Raw genomic sequence first — 17,604 nt, 5'->3', positions numbered from 1 at the left:
TGTCTCACCCATGGCCCATCTAAATTTGGAAATTAGCCCACCGTTAAGACATGAATCAAGCATTGCTAGAAGTACCATGCATGTCATCGTGCCCCACCAGCATGTGTGTCTAAACCCTAGCTAGATCCATGGGCGATGCCAGGTGTCTCATCAGCCATCACATGATCATACCTTATCATGTCTCTAACCCAATCAGCATATCCAATCCCACCTAAAAATGCCAAATTAATTAATAACCATGCAAAAATGCATTTTGCTCTTATCTCCACATGCTACGACGTATATTATATTATATAATATAATATATATATATATTATATAATAATATATATATATATATATATTATATATATATATATATATATATATATATATATATATATAGATAGAGAGAGAGAGAGATTAATGGATATCCTTGTCATAGGAGGGATTTCCTCCTATGACGCCTCTAAAATCACATGATTGCAGCGACATTATGATGATCCGCTCCGTTGAACTTGATCTACATATTCTAAAACCCCAACACACCAAGTTTGGGTGTGAATCGTCGTCGTTTGATCCTCTATCGAGCCATGTGAAAAGTTTTATTCATTCAAAACGTTAAAATTGATACGAGTGGATGAAGGGTCAAACGACGACGGGTTCACCCCAAACTTTGATGTGTTGGGGTTTTAGAATATGTAGATCAAGTTCCACGGAGCGGATCATCCATAATGTCGCGCTCAATCATGTTGATTTTAGAGGCGACATATGAGGAAATCCCCTAATGACAAAGATACCCATTAATTCATATAATATATATATATATATATATAATATATATATATATATATATATATTATATATATATATATATATATATAATATATATATATATATTATATATATATATATTATATGTGGTCCAGTGCCCCCTGCCTCCTTTTTTAGATTCATGCCTCTTACCTAATTTTTTCTCTTCTAGCCGAGCTCTTCAAGTTCCAATCTCGAGATGTATTTGCCTTTTCATGAAATATATCCGTCTTTACACGGTGTTTACATATTTTAAGTTCGTATCGGAATTATTTCTCTGTTAGATTGAAATGTCACGTAATGATACATTTAAGGTTTCTCCCCTCGATTTAAAGGCAAATAGTACTGTTGCACGCAGTGGAACTCGAAAGCCAAGTAGTGCACGACAAGACAACGAGAGAGATTACAACCAAACACAAGCACAAATCACAAATCATAGCAAGACAAACGAATTTACGTGGTTCGGCAAGTTGCCTACGTTCACGGGGCAAGGAGGAGGGGGGGTTACTATTAGAGATAAAGAGAATACAAATAGGGTTTACAAACTCAACAAAAACCCTCGAACAAAGCTCTCAAAATCTCTCACAAATTATCACTCAAAGGATGCACAATTCTCTCTCAAAAGCTGCTCAAAGTCGTCCTTAATTAACCCTACTTAATCAGGTTTAGGGTTATATATCAACACAAAACGAAACGGGTCAGAAAACAAAACCAAGGCTCAGACCCCAGTCGCGGTCGACCACACTTGACGTTACGGTCGACCGGACAGAATGACAGAAAACTCGTAAAATCGATTACAGGGTTCGCGGTCGACCGCACTTGACGCCACGGTCGACCGGATAGAAATTCGAAAATGCACCCTATAGTGTGCACGTTTGCCGGTCGACCGCACCTGTTCTCGCGGTCGACCGACAAGCTTCCAAACAGTTTCCTAAACTTTTTCGTCGTTTCTTCAATTCTCCACATCGGTGAAGTTTTTCCAAAACTGAGCCGACATCAAAAACAGCCAAATGTCCCACTTGTTGCGTCTAGTACAAAGTGGAGTAAATCCGCGAGGACGGACTCAATCCAAAACAAGTCGGGAACCCAAACGAGAGCGCAAACAATCTCCCCCCATCAAATTAACTTATCCAACCGGCTACATCGAAAAGACTGCCCACGTATCCTCTTGCCCAAGGAATCAAGCCGAACGTAGTTCACCCAAATAGCCTCCAAAGGCCCTCAACATCGAAGAATGTTCAATAGCTCCAAACAATGACCAAACTTCATACCCGAGATAATTTTGGTTAACATATCTGCAGGGTTGTCTTTTGTGTGGATCTTCTCCAATATGACATCTCCATCATTCAATACATCTCAAACAAAGTAGAATCTGACATCAATATGCTTCATACGTGCATGATAAACCTGGTTATTTGCCAAATAGATAGCTGACATGCTATCACAATATACCCGAAAGGTCTCCTGTGCAATCCCCAAGTTCTCCAACAATCCATGCAACCACAAAGCCTCCTTCACAGCTTCAGTCACCGCCATATACTCTGCATCTGTAGTAGAGAGATCCACTATAGACTGAAGTGTACATCTCCAACAGACCGGTACTCCTACTAATGTAAATACATATCCTGAAGCAGATCGGTGCTTGTCAAGATCCCTCGCATAATCTGAATCCACATAGCCAATACAATCCTGTCCATTCTTCTCATTCTTCTAAAAATTCAAACCAACATCCACGGTGCCTTTAACATACCGTAGAATCCACTTCATGACCTCCCAATGACCCTTCCTAGGGTTATGCATGTACCTTAATATCATGCTCAAGGCATGTGATAAATCTGGCCTCGTACACATCATCGCATACATAAAGCTACCCACCGTACTGGCATATGGAACATTTGACATATAATCTATGTCCTCAACTTAAACAGGTGACATTAAAACTAAAAGCTTGAAGTTGGGAACTAATGGAGTACTCACAACCTTTGCATTGCCATCAAAGCTGAATTTCTTCAACATCTTTTGCAAGTAACTCCTCTGTGTAAGCTTCAATTAATCTCCCCTTCACCCTGCCTCTCCTGATCTTCATACCCACTATCTTCTTAGATTCTCCAAGATCCTTCATCTCAAACTTGGATGACAGCTCATTTTTTAACTTTTGAATAGCCGAAAAATTCCTGGAAACAATAAGCATATCATCAACATATAACAATATATAAATGTACTCACCATCCTGTAGCTTGTGCATGTAAACACATTGGTCATATGGGCTCCTCGTGCATCCATGGCCAATAATGAAGCTGTCGAATCTTTTGTACCACTGTCGTGGCGATTGCTTCAAACCATAAAGATACTTTTTCAGCTTGCACATCAAATCTTCCTTTCCTACAGCTTTGAATCCCAAGGGTTGTGTCATGTAGATCTCATCATCTAAATCTCCATGTAGAAAGGTTGTCTTAACATCCATCTGGACCAAATCCAAATCCAGTTGTGTCACCAATGTTAATAAAATTCGAATTGATGAATGCTTCACAACGGGTGAAATTACCTCTTTGTAATCAACGCCATCAAGTTGTACATATCCCTTGGCAACCAATCTAATTTTGTACCTAATGTCCCCAATAGAAGATCCATCTTTCTTCGCATATACCCACTTGCAACCAATAACTTTCTTTCACTTAGGTAGCTTTGCAAGTTCCCAAGTATCGTTCTTCAGAAGAGACAACATCTCCTCATTTATAGCTTCTCTCCACTTGATCGAATCAGAGCTAGACTCTGCCTCTCTGAATGTAGAAGGAACCATATCATCAACGAAATTCACTAATAAAGCATATGTAACCTTGACATCATTGTATCTACCTGGCCGATGAATCACCCTTCTAGGTCTATTTGCTGCAATAAACTCCTAAACATGACCCTGTTCCTGAGTCTCACCAACCATTATATCCTCTATATGCCCGACTGTCATCTCATCTCCTTCCAGTGTCACCTCTGTAGGAACCTCATGGATACAATGCTATCTAGAGTGGGTGGAGTCACATCATCCTCGATCTGCTGTGATATCTCACTACTCTGGAGGAGGCCTCATCATGTACACCTCATCAAATATGATATCTCTGCTAATGACTATCTTCTTGTTCTGTGGATCCCATAACGTGAAGCCTTTAACATCTTCTCTAAATCCCACAAAGACAGCTTTCCTCACCATCGGATTCAACTTTTAATCATTGACATGATAATAAGTAGGACACCCGAATATCTGAAGCGACTCATAGTCACTAGCCACCGAACCAAACCATCACTCCATATAATTCTTCCCCTGTATTGTAGTGCACGGCAACCTATTGACAAGATGACTCGCATAAACTAACGCCTCGGCCCAAAAGGATCTAGGCAATCCACTCTGTATCATCATACATCGTATCTTTTCTAGCAAGATACGGTTCAATCTCTCAGCCATCCCGTTCTGTTGCGGTGTCTCTTGAACTGTGAAGTGTCGCCTAATGCCGTGATCCCAAAAAAAAAATATAAAAATGGATCACTTTTATACTCTCCACCGTTATTTGAACAAAGAGTCTTCACCTTTCTACATGTTTGCAGCTCCACTTTCTTCTTCTACTCCATAAAAATATCCAGGATCTCATGTTTATACTTTATTGTATATACCAAATTTCTTCTGGAATAGTCATCAATGAAAGTGATAAAATAGTTAGCCCCACCAAGTGATGTATGCTTGGAAGGACCATAAACATCTGTGTGAATATAATCCAATATACATTGGGTGTTATGAATAGCGGTGCCGAACTTCACTCTAGTCTTCTTTCCGAGTACACAATGCTCATACAGGTCCATCTTGCAGGTTTTCGCACCTTTCAATAGCCCATGTTTCGCCAATATCTGTAGAGACTTATCTCCAGTGTGTCTTAAACACATGTGCCATAAGCTAGTAGTGTCCTCCTCTGTAGTGATAGAAGCTGTCAGACCCCCTGTAATTGTCTTGCCCTTCAAGTAGTATAGATTGTTTTCCTTGACACCTCTCATCACCACTATAGAACCCTTCGTGACCTTCACAGTAGCATCCTCTAAAATCACCTGATAACTTGCTGCCTCCAAAGTACCAAGAGAAATGATATTCTTCGTCAACTACGGCATGAACCTCACTTTTTTCAACTCCCTATTCACCCCGTCATGCATCCTGATCCGAACTGTACTAATTTCACTAATAGGACATACGTGATCATTACCCATGAGCACGGTATCCCCTCTTTCCAACTCCTCAAAGCTAGAGAATCAATCCCTTCTAGGAAAAATATGAAATGTAGTACCTTAATCCAACATCCACTCTGTAGAGTCGGCATAACAAACTGACGGTAGTGTAATGCATGAATAGCCTGAAGAATCCGAATCTGAATATTTGCTAATAGCTTTTGTAACACTCACTTCTGAAGATTGCACAATTTTCCCCTTGTTCTTCCCGGTTTTGTCATTCAACTTTGGGCAGACGATCTTCTAGTGTCCCACTTCTTTACAAAAACGACATTGATTTCTACCAATACTCTTATGGCCACCTCTATTCTTCGATTTTGAGCGGTTGATTTAGCGACAGTTTGGACTACAGTCTCGAACTGCTAGTGCATCTCCCGATGTCTTCTCGGAGGGTTCACCATCACTTTTCTTCAACTCATAATTCATCAACGTTGAGGCCACCTCATTGTAGCTAACAGTAGTTCTATTATTTATCATAATGAGAACAAACGTACCATAATCATCCTCCAGCAACGAACAAAAAAGTAGTATCGTCTTGTCTTCATCCTCAACCATGATGTCCACATTTGTCATATCTGAAAACAACTTTTTGAAGTTATTTACATGCTCTCTAATGGAAACTCCTCTCTTCATCTTGAACTGGTAAAACCTTTTTTTCAAGTAAAGCTGATTCTCAATGCTCTTAGTAAGATACTTCTCATTGTTTCCCACAATCTTTTCGTCGGCGTCTCTTTCATCACATCATAAATAAGACCCAGCTCAAGCATGACCGAATAACTCCACAAACCCTACTGTTCAACTTCTTCCAAACCTTGTCCTCCATGTCTTTAGGTTTCTCTTGTAACTCAAGAGTCTCCTCTAAATTCTTTGTATCCAAAGCATCCATCATCTGATACCTCCACAAACCAAAACTAATCGTGCCATCAAACTTCAGAACATCAATCTTAGTGTTATTGATGCTCAGACTCTGTATCCCCTTCGTAAGAGACGACCCCGATGTGTTTGCTTCTCCCATGTTGTAGATCTAACTCTCCAAGTAAAATTCCCACAGAGAATCCTTCGAACAAGCCCCAAGCCAAACCTGAAGCTCTGATACCACTTGTTGTGCGCAGCGGAACTCGAAAGCCAAATAGTACACGACAAGACAACGAGAGAGATCACAACCAAATACAAGTACAAATCACAAATCACAACAATATAAACGAATTTACGTGGTCCGGCAAGTTACCTACGTCCACGGGGCAAGGAGGGGGGGGAGAGTTTTTACTATTAGAGATAAAGAGAATACAAATAGGATTTATAATCTTGACAAAAAAAACCATCGAACAAAGCTCTCAAAATCTCTCACAAATTCTCCCTCAAATGATGCACAATTCTCTCTCAAAAGCTGCTCAAAGTCGTCCTTAATTAACCCTAATTAATCAGGTTTAGGGTTATATATCAACACAAAACGAAACGGGTCAGAAAACAAAACCCACACTCAGATCCGAGTCGCGGTCGACCGCACTTGATGCCGTGGTCGACCAGACAGAATGACAGAAAACTCGTAAAATCGATTACAAGGTCCGCGATCGACCGCACTTGACGTCGCGGTCGACCGGACAGAAATCCGAAAATGCACATTGTAGTGTGCACGTTTGCGAGTCGACCGCAGCTGATCTCGCGGTCGACCGGCAAGCTTCCAAACAGTTTCCTGAACTTTTTCGCCGTTTCTTCAAATACGTTTTTTCAGTTAAAATTAGAGCGAAAAAGTATTTAGCATTACATATTTTTCAGGCAAACTTTAGCTAAGATGGCATTGAATTAATGATTGCACGATTTGAGAACTAATAATCGGAAGGACGCATGTCACCGTCTCTTCCAGCTCTACGTAATCTTTTTATAAAGTCCTCTGCGTCAAATTTCCCCCCCTCGAATACTTTTGAATAAAAAGAACATAAAGGATTCTTCTAAATGATTAAAAGATTTGAGTTTGGCCCGCAAATTTTGCGAGCAGAGCGTGTTGCCACCCCCCCATGTGCTCCCTCAATCAAAAGAAAGAATCTCTCCACCCGAAACTCAACCCACCATCATTTTCAAATACATCGCCTCTCGAAAGAACCCTCGTTTCTTTATCCGCATTCGTTTAACAACAGTAGCGCTTGTCTTTTTTTTCCCACGCCTCTTTTCTTGTCCTTTATGCACGCGTCCACTTCAAAACTCTATAAATGCACCTCTCGATAACTCTCCCTCTCTCAACAAAGTAGAACTAAGCGACTCAATATCTTGATCAAATTATAGGAAGATGATCAAGTTGAGAGGAAAGAGGCTTTTTAGGAGCAACTCTAAGAATGGCACCCTCGATGCTAAGAGCGGCGGCGGCGGCGGCGGGGGGGGGNCGTGATAGAGTGGGAGGTGAGGCCCGGAGGAATGTTGGTGCAGAAGAGGAAGGATGGAGGAGATCATGGGGAGAAAGAAGTAATACAAGTCAGAGTTTCGACTGGATCGAAATGGCACGATATCTCCATAGGAGCCACTTCTACGTTTGGTAAGTCTTTTTCTAGCAGAATTTTAACAGTAATACTTATTGGCTAGTAATTGGGGTCGTTCCGTGTTCAATAAGCCTATAAATTGAAATTGTCAACCAAATTAACCAAAAAAGTTTAGCTTACTAGATATTAGTCTCTCAACTTCCTATTTAACTCCGATGTTGAATTTCAACCCATAACTCTCTTCACCGTCACTTTTGAGGTAAGAAACCAATTTCTCAGTCATAACCATCCAACAATAGATAAGTACTTGTGATTCATTTCTAATGTAAGTAATACTATTATTTCTTATGAATTGCACTTTTTTTTTTTGTAATTATAGTTTTACTTATGGATATTGTTAACTTTGGATTTCAGGGGAGTTGAAGATGTTATTGTCCCTAGTAACAGGACTTGAGCCAAGAGAGCAGAGGCTTCTGTTCAAAGGAAAAGAAAGAGAGGACAGTGATCATTTGCACATGGTTGGGGTTAAAAATACGGACAAGGTGCTGTTGCTAGAGGATCCTGCAATTAAAGAAAGGAAGCTTAGGGCCCTAAGGAACCAAGTTTTAGGGACCCCATGCCACACTATTAAGGTGTGAGAAAATATTCAACTCTGGTCACACGATAGTTGGCGTATTAAACACTGTCTATTTTTGGATCAGTACAGCGAAGTGCTGCATCTTTGATACATCGGCTATTTAGTGATCAAATACTATCGCAAAGGTTTCTATAACTATTTGATGTTCTTAGTTTGGCTAGGAAAGAAGTAGATGTGCCCTTGTTTTGTATTTGTACAAACAAAACAAAGAGGTAAGAGGCACCTGATTTGTACTATCTAATTATGATCAATGTAGTACGTATCATTTTAAGTGGAAATTGATTGGGTTTGAGTCTTGACAAGTGATTAAAAGGCTCTTGGGAGTTGGGACCCATGAAAAGATGACTGACTCGATGATTGATGAACAGTTCCTTTTTTTTCTTTATTCAGTTTGGTGAAGATTATAAGCTTTGGACTTCTGAATTCAGCTTACCTACCTTCAACTAACAAATCTTTTTAATTTGCTGACAATGCTAGTTAATTAAGAAAATAATATACTCTAGATCTATCAGTTCAACGACTATCATATTAAAATAATTATTTTGAAAACCACAGAATTGATAGTAGGTTAACTAGAGCGTAACCACAATTCACAAAGCACAAGGGCAAAAAACTTGAACACTATTTAGCAAGTTGATGCGCCATTTTATTTCCCTTTTGATAAAAAAAAGTGATGTTCCACCATTGATTAAATTATAAGATGCAATAGTATTTTTTTTAAAAATAACCCAGTTGAACCGAAGACCGCTATAATTATATTGTATCCTCTCAATTGTCTTGATCACATTCGGTGAGTTAAAATACAATAATAATTGAATAGCGTTATCCTTCAATTTAACTATCAAAACTGAAGGCAAAGCCTGTAAAACATGAAGATTTAAGTTAAAACTTACTTTTTCTTAGAGTTCATATATATAGGAATATGGTTTTCTTCCTATAAAAAATAAAGAAATAATTTCAGATTTGAGGTTAACTTTAGTTTCCTACCCCGAAAGTAAACAGTTGTACGTTTAGTAGCTCAAAATTTCACCTCTACATCATAAAAAGCAGCTTCTTTAACTAAAGTTCTCCTTTTCCGCTTTACTCTTCAGCATGCACTAAAAGTTCTTTTCTTTTATCCTTTTTAGTAAATAAATAAGGAAAAGAAAAAGATCTTTTGTCACTTGTTTCCTTGGGGGGTGTTTGGTTCACCCATTTATAAAAAAGTTTAAGAAAACAACTGACAATGGCATTTTTGTAGATAATAGATTTCTGTAGATTTTCATAAACTATGTTTTAAAAAAAATTTATAGAAATATTTTCCATAAAGTAGTGAAAAGTGGGGTATTTTATGGAAATCAACTTCCTCTCCAAATGAGAAGAAATTATCTAGAAATCTGATACATATATTAAAAAATAATTAAGTACACCAGTATCATTCTTCATGTGATTTCCCATGGACATTGTTAATAATCTATTTTTCTATAAAGTGATATCCAACCAAACAAAAGAAAAAAACAACAACATATTTTCTATAAAGTTAGGAACTTTTTCATACTTTGAACCAAATAAAGAATAGCAAAAAACAAGAAATATGGTACTATTTGAGTTTTATAAATTTTTCCGACAAATTTTATAGAAGTATAAAAAAATTAAATTTTGAGCACATTTCTTTTTCTTTTTTTTTATAGAAATTGAACCAAACAGTCCCTTAAAGAAAAGCAAGGCCTTATGATTTTCAAATGTTTTTAGTAAATATAAAGGTGGGGGGGGGAGCAAATAATCCCTTTCCACATGTCAACGTCCTTTAAGGGCCTGTTTGTTTGCACGAAAGTAATTGTGAAGTAGCTGAAGTAAAAGAAGTAGAGGCTACTTCTGCTACTTTCAAGCAAAAAAGTGTGTTTGGTTCTCTGAAAAACTTACTTCCAATACTTACATAAATGCTTATGTGGCGCCTACGTGTCATCCTTACTTCCAAATTTTTTTTTTCAATACTCAATACTCAATACTCAGATGTAGCTCGGAAGTAGTTGAAATGCATATTAATTATGACATAAATAATTTTTTTATTAATATTTTCCTTATTAGTTACTTCTAACAACTTTTCATTGATAAAATTACTTTCTAATAATATTTCCAAATGTTATCCAAACAAAAAAAGTAAATGAAGAGGAAGAAGTTCTACTTCCATTACTTCTAAAAATATATGAAACAAACAAAAAATGTTATTTTCACTACTTCCTACTTCATAGATTTGAAAGTTACTTCTATAACCTACTTCTTACTTCTAATACTTCCATTATCCAAACGGGCCCTGAGGAAAAGCTTAAAAGTGCCTGGTTCTTATCGTACTATGATTCTAAGAGAAAGTATTCATGTCTATTTCAGAATGGCCATTTCTTTGGCACTCATTAAATGCAATGGACATAAGATCATTTAATACTTTCTAATGATCATTTATCGTCTTTGCTACAAATAGACGTAAATAGGAAATAAACAATCAACATTTTGTTAAAGGTGCCAATTTTATAATAAACTAGTTGGATTGTACGTGCAATGCACGTGGTAAATTTTTAATTTATTCTTTTATTATTGATTCATTTCATTAAGATTTATTTAATTTAAACCATGTGTCAAATATATGGATAGAATTTAAAAATTCAAAAGGATTGAATAATAAAATTACATTTATGTATCAACTGGGTGATAATAGATTCTTTGCATCATTAACAATAGAAAACAATGAATAATTTTATAAAAGAATTTTATTTGATATACAACATTGAGTTTCAATCAACCAATGCTACCTATATACAGATGACAGTAGACGACCTATTTAATCATAATAATCCAATATAAATGTTACTAAAATAGTAGCATCAATTTTTTGCTTTAGTCCTACTTTTTTCTATCTCCTCAAAACAAATAATAGTCATGCAACAAACAGTAGATACTATAAATATCTCTCTTTATCATTGGATATTTTGAGCTTTAATGGTTCTAATTTTTTTCGAGCGGTAAGCTACTTATGCCTATTAGGAGCGTGAGATTTTCCGATTACATGTCTATGAAATTCATCGAATCAAAGTAAATTGTAAGATGCTAAAAAACTACGAAGATAGTATAAAGCAAGAATTTTTGAGAAAGCAAAGAACCAAAGATTCATACTCTTAAGATAACACTTCTATCATTGATAAAATCAATTGCAGATGAAACCAAAGGAGAAAAACCATGATACTATAACTATAAAGAGGGTGATTATTATTGTCTCCATTAATCATAATAGATCTATTCTTTTCCCATAAGACAACCTTTTTTCACAGAAGAAAGAATTATATTGTCTCCATTAATCATAATATTGTCTCCATTAATCATAATAGATCTATTCTTTTTAGAGAATCTGAAAAAACTCAAGCCTTATATGATTATTATTGTTCTCTTTTTGGTCAAGACAAGTTGAGTAATCTCTCCATTGATTGGTTTTCCTTATATCCTCAGCAAGCTACTGATCTTCCTATTCTTGAAAATTCTTTCTCTGAACATGATCTAACACAAACTGTCTTCAGCATGCATCCTAACAAAGCACCAGGGAACAAATGGTTTTTCTACGTTGTTTTTTCAAACTTTTTGGGATCTGATCAAAACTGACATTGTTGCTCTTATGAATCATATTTATCATGATGCTTCCTCTCTTCACAGATTAAATAAGGTTTTTATTACTCTTGTTAATTTCTAAAGTCCATGACACTTATCTAGGGAAGGATTATCAGCCAATTAGCCTTATCAATTGTGTTTTCAAAATATTCATAAAGATGCTTGCAAATAAATTATCTCCTCTTATGTCAGATCTGGTAGCTCCAACACAGTCTACCTTCCAACCAGGGACATCCACTCTTGATTCTATCTTAATAGCTCATGAAATAATTCATTATTGTTATAAAAGAAAGAAGGAAGTTGCAATGTTTAAAATTAATTTTGCTAAAGCTTTTGACTCTATTAATTGGACCTTCTTGATTAATTTGCTCAAAGCAAGAGATTTTGGTGATAAATGGTGCTCCTGGATCTATAACATCATTTCCTCTTCTAATTGTGCTATTATGTTTAATGGTTCTCCCTCTAATTTTTTTCAATGCAAAAGAGGTCTTAAACAAGGAGACCCGTTGTCTCCTATGCTCTTTAACCTTATAGTTGATGTCCTTAATAAGATGATTTTCAACAATGTCGATGAGGGTTTATTGTCCAGCCTACTTAAAGAGCCCTCGAACCAAATAAAGAGCTCCTGAACCATATAAAGAGCCTTCAGTTTGCGAATGATACTTCACTCTTTGTCAAGAGTACTTTCAAAGATATAACTACTCTTAAAGCTATCTCATATAACTTAAAAGAAATTCAGAGCTAAGTATCAACTATGCTACGTCTTCTCTCATCTATTTTGGCACTGACTCTCACAGAGGAAGAAATCTTGCTTCCTCTCTTAACTGCAAATTTAAGACCCTACATATTAAATATTTGGGAAAATTGTTTCCAGCCCCCAAAACAACCCAAAACATGCTCTGCCCCCCCAAGACCTTTTCAACGTTCCTTTTACCCCCAAAACCGCCCCCGATTTTCTTCCAGCCCCCAAAACCAATCCCCAGGCGTAACGCCGTTTAAACCCCGCTCGAAATGCCCAAAATACCCTTACGTTTAAAATTCCCCGTTATGAGTTACCTCCTCGTCCGTACCCTGTCATCTCTCTCTTCTGCAAGCAAACCGACTCCAGAAACCCAATTCAAAACCCTAGCCCTAAATCAACCGACCCCAACTCAAACCGAATCAAAGCAAAGGGATCAAAATGGCCGGCGATTCAACCCCCAAAGCCAACCTCAATGCCGACCACAGCGAAAGCGATTACGCCCAGCGGTTCGAAATCTCAGAAAGAGCCCAGACAACTGCAGTGCGGGCTGAATCTGAAGCTCGGGCTGCGATTGGTGATGTTCTAGAGGACATCGCAACCAGCCATTCTCATCCCAGAAGCCCGCCTCAAAATTTAAGTGTAGGCCCACGCGAAGGTCTAGAGGGCAGCACCGGCACCACCGGCGCGTCCAACGATGCCACTAGAGCGCTCCTTGGTCTACAGAGAGGAGAAGAAGAGAAGCACGTGGCAGCACCCAAAAGGTAATTTTTACCGCAAGTTTTATGTTGTTAAGGTTACGGTTTGATTGATAATGCTCTTAGTCTGGTGGGAAGGTCCAAAATTACGGTGTCTGTTAGCTGTTGAGGTTACTGTTAACATGCAAGGTCTATGCTTTTATTGCTGAGGTTGTTGTTTATTTGTAGAGGTTAGGCTTTGGTTGTTAAGGTTAGGTTTTGGTTGATAAGGTTGTGGGGTTGTTGTTAAGGTTGTTGGTTACTGCCTTTATTGTTAAGGTTGTTGTTTAGTTGTTGAGGTTAGGCTTTGGTTGTTAAGGTTAGGTTTTTGTTGTTAAGGTTATGTGGTTGCTGTTAAGGTTGTTGGTTTACCCGCAAAGTTTACAGCATAGCTGTTATGTTTACTGATTATACTCAAAAATGCTCTCGTCTTGTGTTTTTGTTTTGTAGAAAAAGGGCAAAGCCAGCTATTACGTTGCGGCCCACCGCCAGCTTCGGTGCCTATCACGACTTCATGCAGAATTTGGTGACGCGTATGGGGCCAAGGCATTTTGCGGCCTACGAAGATAGTGTATTCAGACACTACGTCCAATTTGGCCCACCTGGCGTCGATCTTCCCACCTTTGAGCACATTTTGAGTCAGTGGGACAAGAAGAGCAAAAAATTCGTCTTCACCGATAGGAATGATGGAGAAGAGATCCCATGCTCATTCAACCTTGAGTGGGTAATGGAGCATACATGGTTCTCCAATGAGGGGCTTCATGTTGACCACAATCGGGACAGGAAAAATAGGATTTGGTCCAGGTTCTTTGACAAACCCGAGACGGGGGGTTCCAGCAGTATAGCTCCCCCCAAAGGAGGCCCCACCAGACGCAATGTGGAGGACCTGCTCTTGAAGCTGGTACTATCTTCTGATCGCCGAGATGTGAAGGACTTTGTCCTGCTACAGATCCTCTATCAGCTGAGCATGATTTGGTGTCCAAGCAGTGTTTCCGGCGTTCCTAGGCATTTATTCAAGTACGTCGACAGCATCGAACAGGTCAACAACACTGCTTGGGGGACCTATATATTCAGTGAGACATCTGACGCGATAGAGAGGGCACTGAAGGGTCCTGAGCCAGGGAAGACGACATTATATCTGCAAGGGTGTACCCCTCTAGTTTGTGTAAGTAATCATGTTTTTTACTGATTGTGAAGGTTAGGGTTTAGTTGTTAATGTTACAGTTTCGTTGTCAAGGTTACGGTTTGGTTGTTAATATTACGGTTTGGTTGTTAAGGTTACGTTTTTATTGTTAGGGTTACTTTATTAATTGTTACGGATGAAGGTGTTTGTTAAGTTTTTATATCTCTAATGTGCAGTTGTGGTATTATGAACTCACCGGCATCAAGAAGCCAGCACTTGGTTGTACGGTGAGGCCTCCCCTGACAAATTGGGTGAGACTTGGGCACGTTGCTGGTTCTTTGAGATTGGCCACTGTTGTTGCGAAAGCAAGCAAAGCTACGATAAAGCTTCCACAGCAACATGGACAACTTCAAAGAATCGAGGGAGGTTTTTGGGGGAAGGAGCAGGGGATAGAGAAAGAGAAGAGGAGAGAGAGAGAGAAGAGGAGGATTAAGGGTCCGGCTGCAGTAGACGCCGGCAGGGCTCGTGGCCCAATAGACCTTCTTCACAAGAAGAAGAGGAGAGAAGAAGATGACGACATCCCAATTGATGCACTTGTAAGAACTTAGCAATCGTGGATTTTATTTGTTTTTGAATTAATTAATCCTTTTAATAGTACTCTACCTGTCCGTTGCATATGTGATGCCACAGGATATTGATGAAGACGCCGAGCAGCCAAATGATGCAGTTGAGCAAATGGATTGGCCTCAGCAAGTTATCTACTGGAAGAGCATCGCGGCAATGAACGAATCATTACGCCGCGAGAACGAGAATAAATTCAAGGGTATGATTGCTGCAGACCGTGTAAAGATAAGTGCTCTTTCTGTGAAGGTGGCTAAGCTGTCTGCTCAAAATAGAAGACTGAGAGAGGAACTAAGCGAAGCACGATCCGGAACCCTCTCTGTATACAAGGATAAGAGCCCTACAGGATTGGTGTCCAGCCCATTGATGGAGCCGCAAACTTGTACAGGTTAGATGTGGCTTGCAATTACGTTTGCGTGTTATAGTTAAAAATTGATTGATAAGTATATGGATTTATTGTTAAGGTTAAGAATGTATTGTTAACTTTACTGATCTAATGTTAAGGTTAGGGATTTATTGTTAAGGTTAAGAATGTATTGTTAACTTTACGTATCTAATGTTAAGGTCAGGGATTTATTGCCAAGGTTGGAGATTGATTGTTAAGTATCTTGGTTAGTTTTAAGGTTATGTAACTGATGCTATGTTTTTTTTGACAATGAAGTACCTAAGCTCATTTGTGTTTATTTTTTGAATCAGACACTCCAGGCACCGTGGGTGGCATTGATGTACAGTACGATGGGGATGTCAATAAATCATTATTATTTGATGAAGCTAATAAGGAGAGCGAGGCCCCTCCAACAGGGAGGGCCTCTCCACAACCATTGTTTTCTGTCGAACCTATTGAAGAACGCACGTTATGTGTGCGTTTGGTGCTTGAACTCTGCGTTGCAGAGTTAGACATTCGCTGGAGAACGCACAAGTTGTGTGCGTTTCGAATTTGAGAAACGCAGAATTAAACTTCTACGTTTGATAGAGATTGTTGACTTGTAACATCGTCTGCCATGACATTGCAAAGGCCATTGTTTATTGGTCTTTGCCTGTTATAAGATATGAGAGTCGTCAGATTGTAACTCTCACCAACGATCGTGAAGGCCACTGAATAGGGTTTTCATCAGCTGTCGGAAGTGTCGTCAAATTGTAACTCTTCTCGATCTGTGTGAAAAGTCTCCTATTTGCCCTTTCCGACTGTCGACCCGAAAGCTATTTGATTGTAGCTTTCGTTGTGAGAGCTTGACGGGAATCAACATCCATAGTGTTTTGAAGATGGATATTTGCCCACAGCTCTCTACCAAGCGACTCACCAACTAAGCCCAACCTTTTATTTCTGAAATCATTACACTGCTCATCAGCATCTCTAATAGTTGCTAATATAATATTAGTCATGCTGTTGTCGCAGCCATCAAGATCAATCATCTCAGAGATGAGGCCTTGTTTATAGCGGTTGCAGAGTTGCGGATGCAGTGATTAGAAAGTCGTCTGATTGTAACTCCCATTATCAGGGCTTGATAGGGATTAGCTATCCATTGTGATTTTTAGACAGCCTACAGTCATTAAGAAGATGCATGAAGAATATGCATTGAGGGACAAAGATGAATCTAAAAATATCGAAAATGTTTCAAGCTCTCAAACAAAAGAAGTGGAAAGAGTTGGTGATAAAAGGAAATCAAGATTTGCACAATTTGTTGAAACAATTGATAAAGAGCCTACAAAACGGATTTATATTTATATATGGAGGAGAGTATTATTACCACATGGGATGATGAAAAAATGGGAAAATTTGATATATTGAGTTGGTGGAAAGCAAACTTTGGGAAGTATCCTATACTAGCAAAAGTATCAAGAGATGTTTTAGACATACCGGCCTCGACTGTAGCATCTGAGTCCACGTTTAGCATCGGAGGACGTGTAATTCATTGTTATAGAAGCCGAATGACAACAGATACGGTGGAGGCATTGATATGCGCACAAGATTGGATTAAAGCGGAACAAGGAGGTAAAAAATAAATTTGTACAAAGTTTATATTTTTATTTTTGGTTAATGAGCATCTAATGATTCTATTTTTTTTTGTAGTTACACAAGTTGAAACTAGAAAGGATGATGTTCTTGATGTGGCTAAGATAGTGGATGACGATGACTCGGAGATTACCGAGACCTTTGTAAAAGCATCATTGGGTATGTTATTTGACTCAATAATCACATGGAGGTCTACGATTGTTCTTTTTGCTTTTTATTTTTCCATATTTAATATGGCAATTGTTCTTCTTTTTTTTTGCAAGGTGACATCAAGGAGGTCTACGACTCGGATGATGGGATGATCTTAGGGTAAGAGCTATTGTTTTCATCTTAGATGGTACTAATCAGTCAGCTTCATATTTTGTGGCATGATCTTGAGGTTTTTAGGCTGTATTTGTTGTGCCTTGAGATTGTTTAATCGTTTGGAGATTATTTAGTGGCATGAACTATTTGTTGAATGTTGAATGTTGTGAAATGTTGAATGTTGAATGTTAAATGTTGTCTGAACTTTTTTGCCTTCAATTTTCAATTCATAGACCTTTGAAATTCTGGATATGATTATTTTAGTTTGGTT

At 38.3% G+C, this 17,604-nt stretch overlaps 1 protein-coding gene and 1 pseudogene across 1 annotated transcript; both read left to right on the top strand.

Moving 5' to 3' along the window:
* Positions 7,270-8,465, top strand: LOC109836702 (annotated as a pseudogene).
* LOC109838226 lies at positions 12,671-15,972 on the top strand. Its single transcript, XM_020406684.1, has 6 exons — positions 12,671-13,299; positions 13,723-14,437; positions 14,632-14,991; positions 15,086-15,404; positions 15,713-15,876; positions 15,967-15,972. The coding sequence occupies exons 1-6, from the start codon at positions 12,977-12,979 to the stop codon at positions 15,970-15,972; spliced, it is 1,887 nt and encodes a 628-aa protein (XP_020262273.1). The 5' UTR covers positions 12,671-12,976.

The sequence above is a fragment of the Asparagus officinalis genome, chromosome 4 (genome assembly GCF_001876935.1).
Source record: "Asparagus officinalis chromosome 4, Aspof.V1, whole genome shotgun sequence".
NCBI classification, from domain to species: Eukaryota; Viridiplantae; Streptophyta; class Magnoliopsida; order Asparagales; family Asparagaceae; genus Asparagus; species Asparagus officinalis.
Note: the sequence above shows the minus strand (reverse complement) of the source record. Positions and strands in the feature narration are given on the sequence as shown.

Coding starts and splice junctions, on each gene's coding strand:
- LOC109838226 (XM_020406684.1), top strand. CDS start 12,977: ATGGCCGGCGATTCAACCCCCAAAGCCAACCTCAATGCCGACCACAGC. Junction 14,438..14,631: donor GGTGTACCCCTCTAGTTTGT/GTAAGTAATCAT, acceptor TCTAATGTGCAG/TTGTGGTATTATGAACTCAC. Junction 14,992..15,085: donor ACATCCCAATTGATGCACTT/GTAAGAACTTAG, acceptor GTGATGCCACAG/GATATTGATGAAGACGCCGA.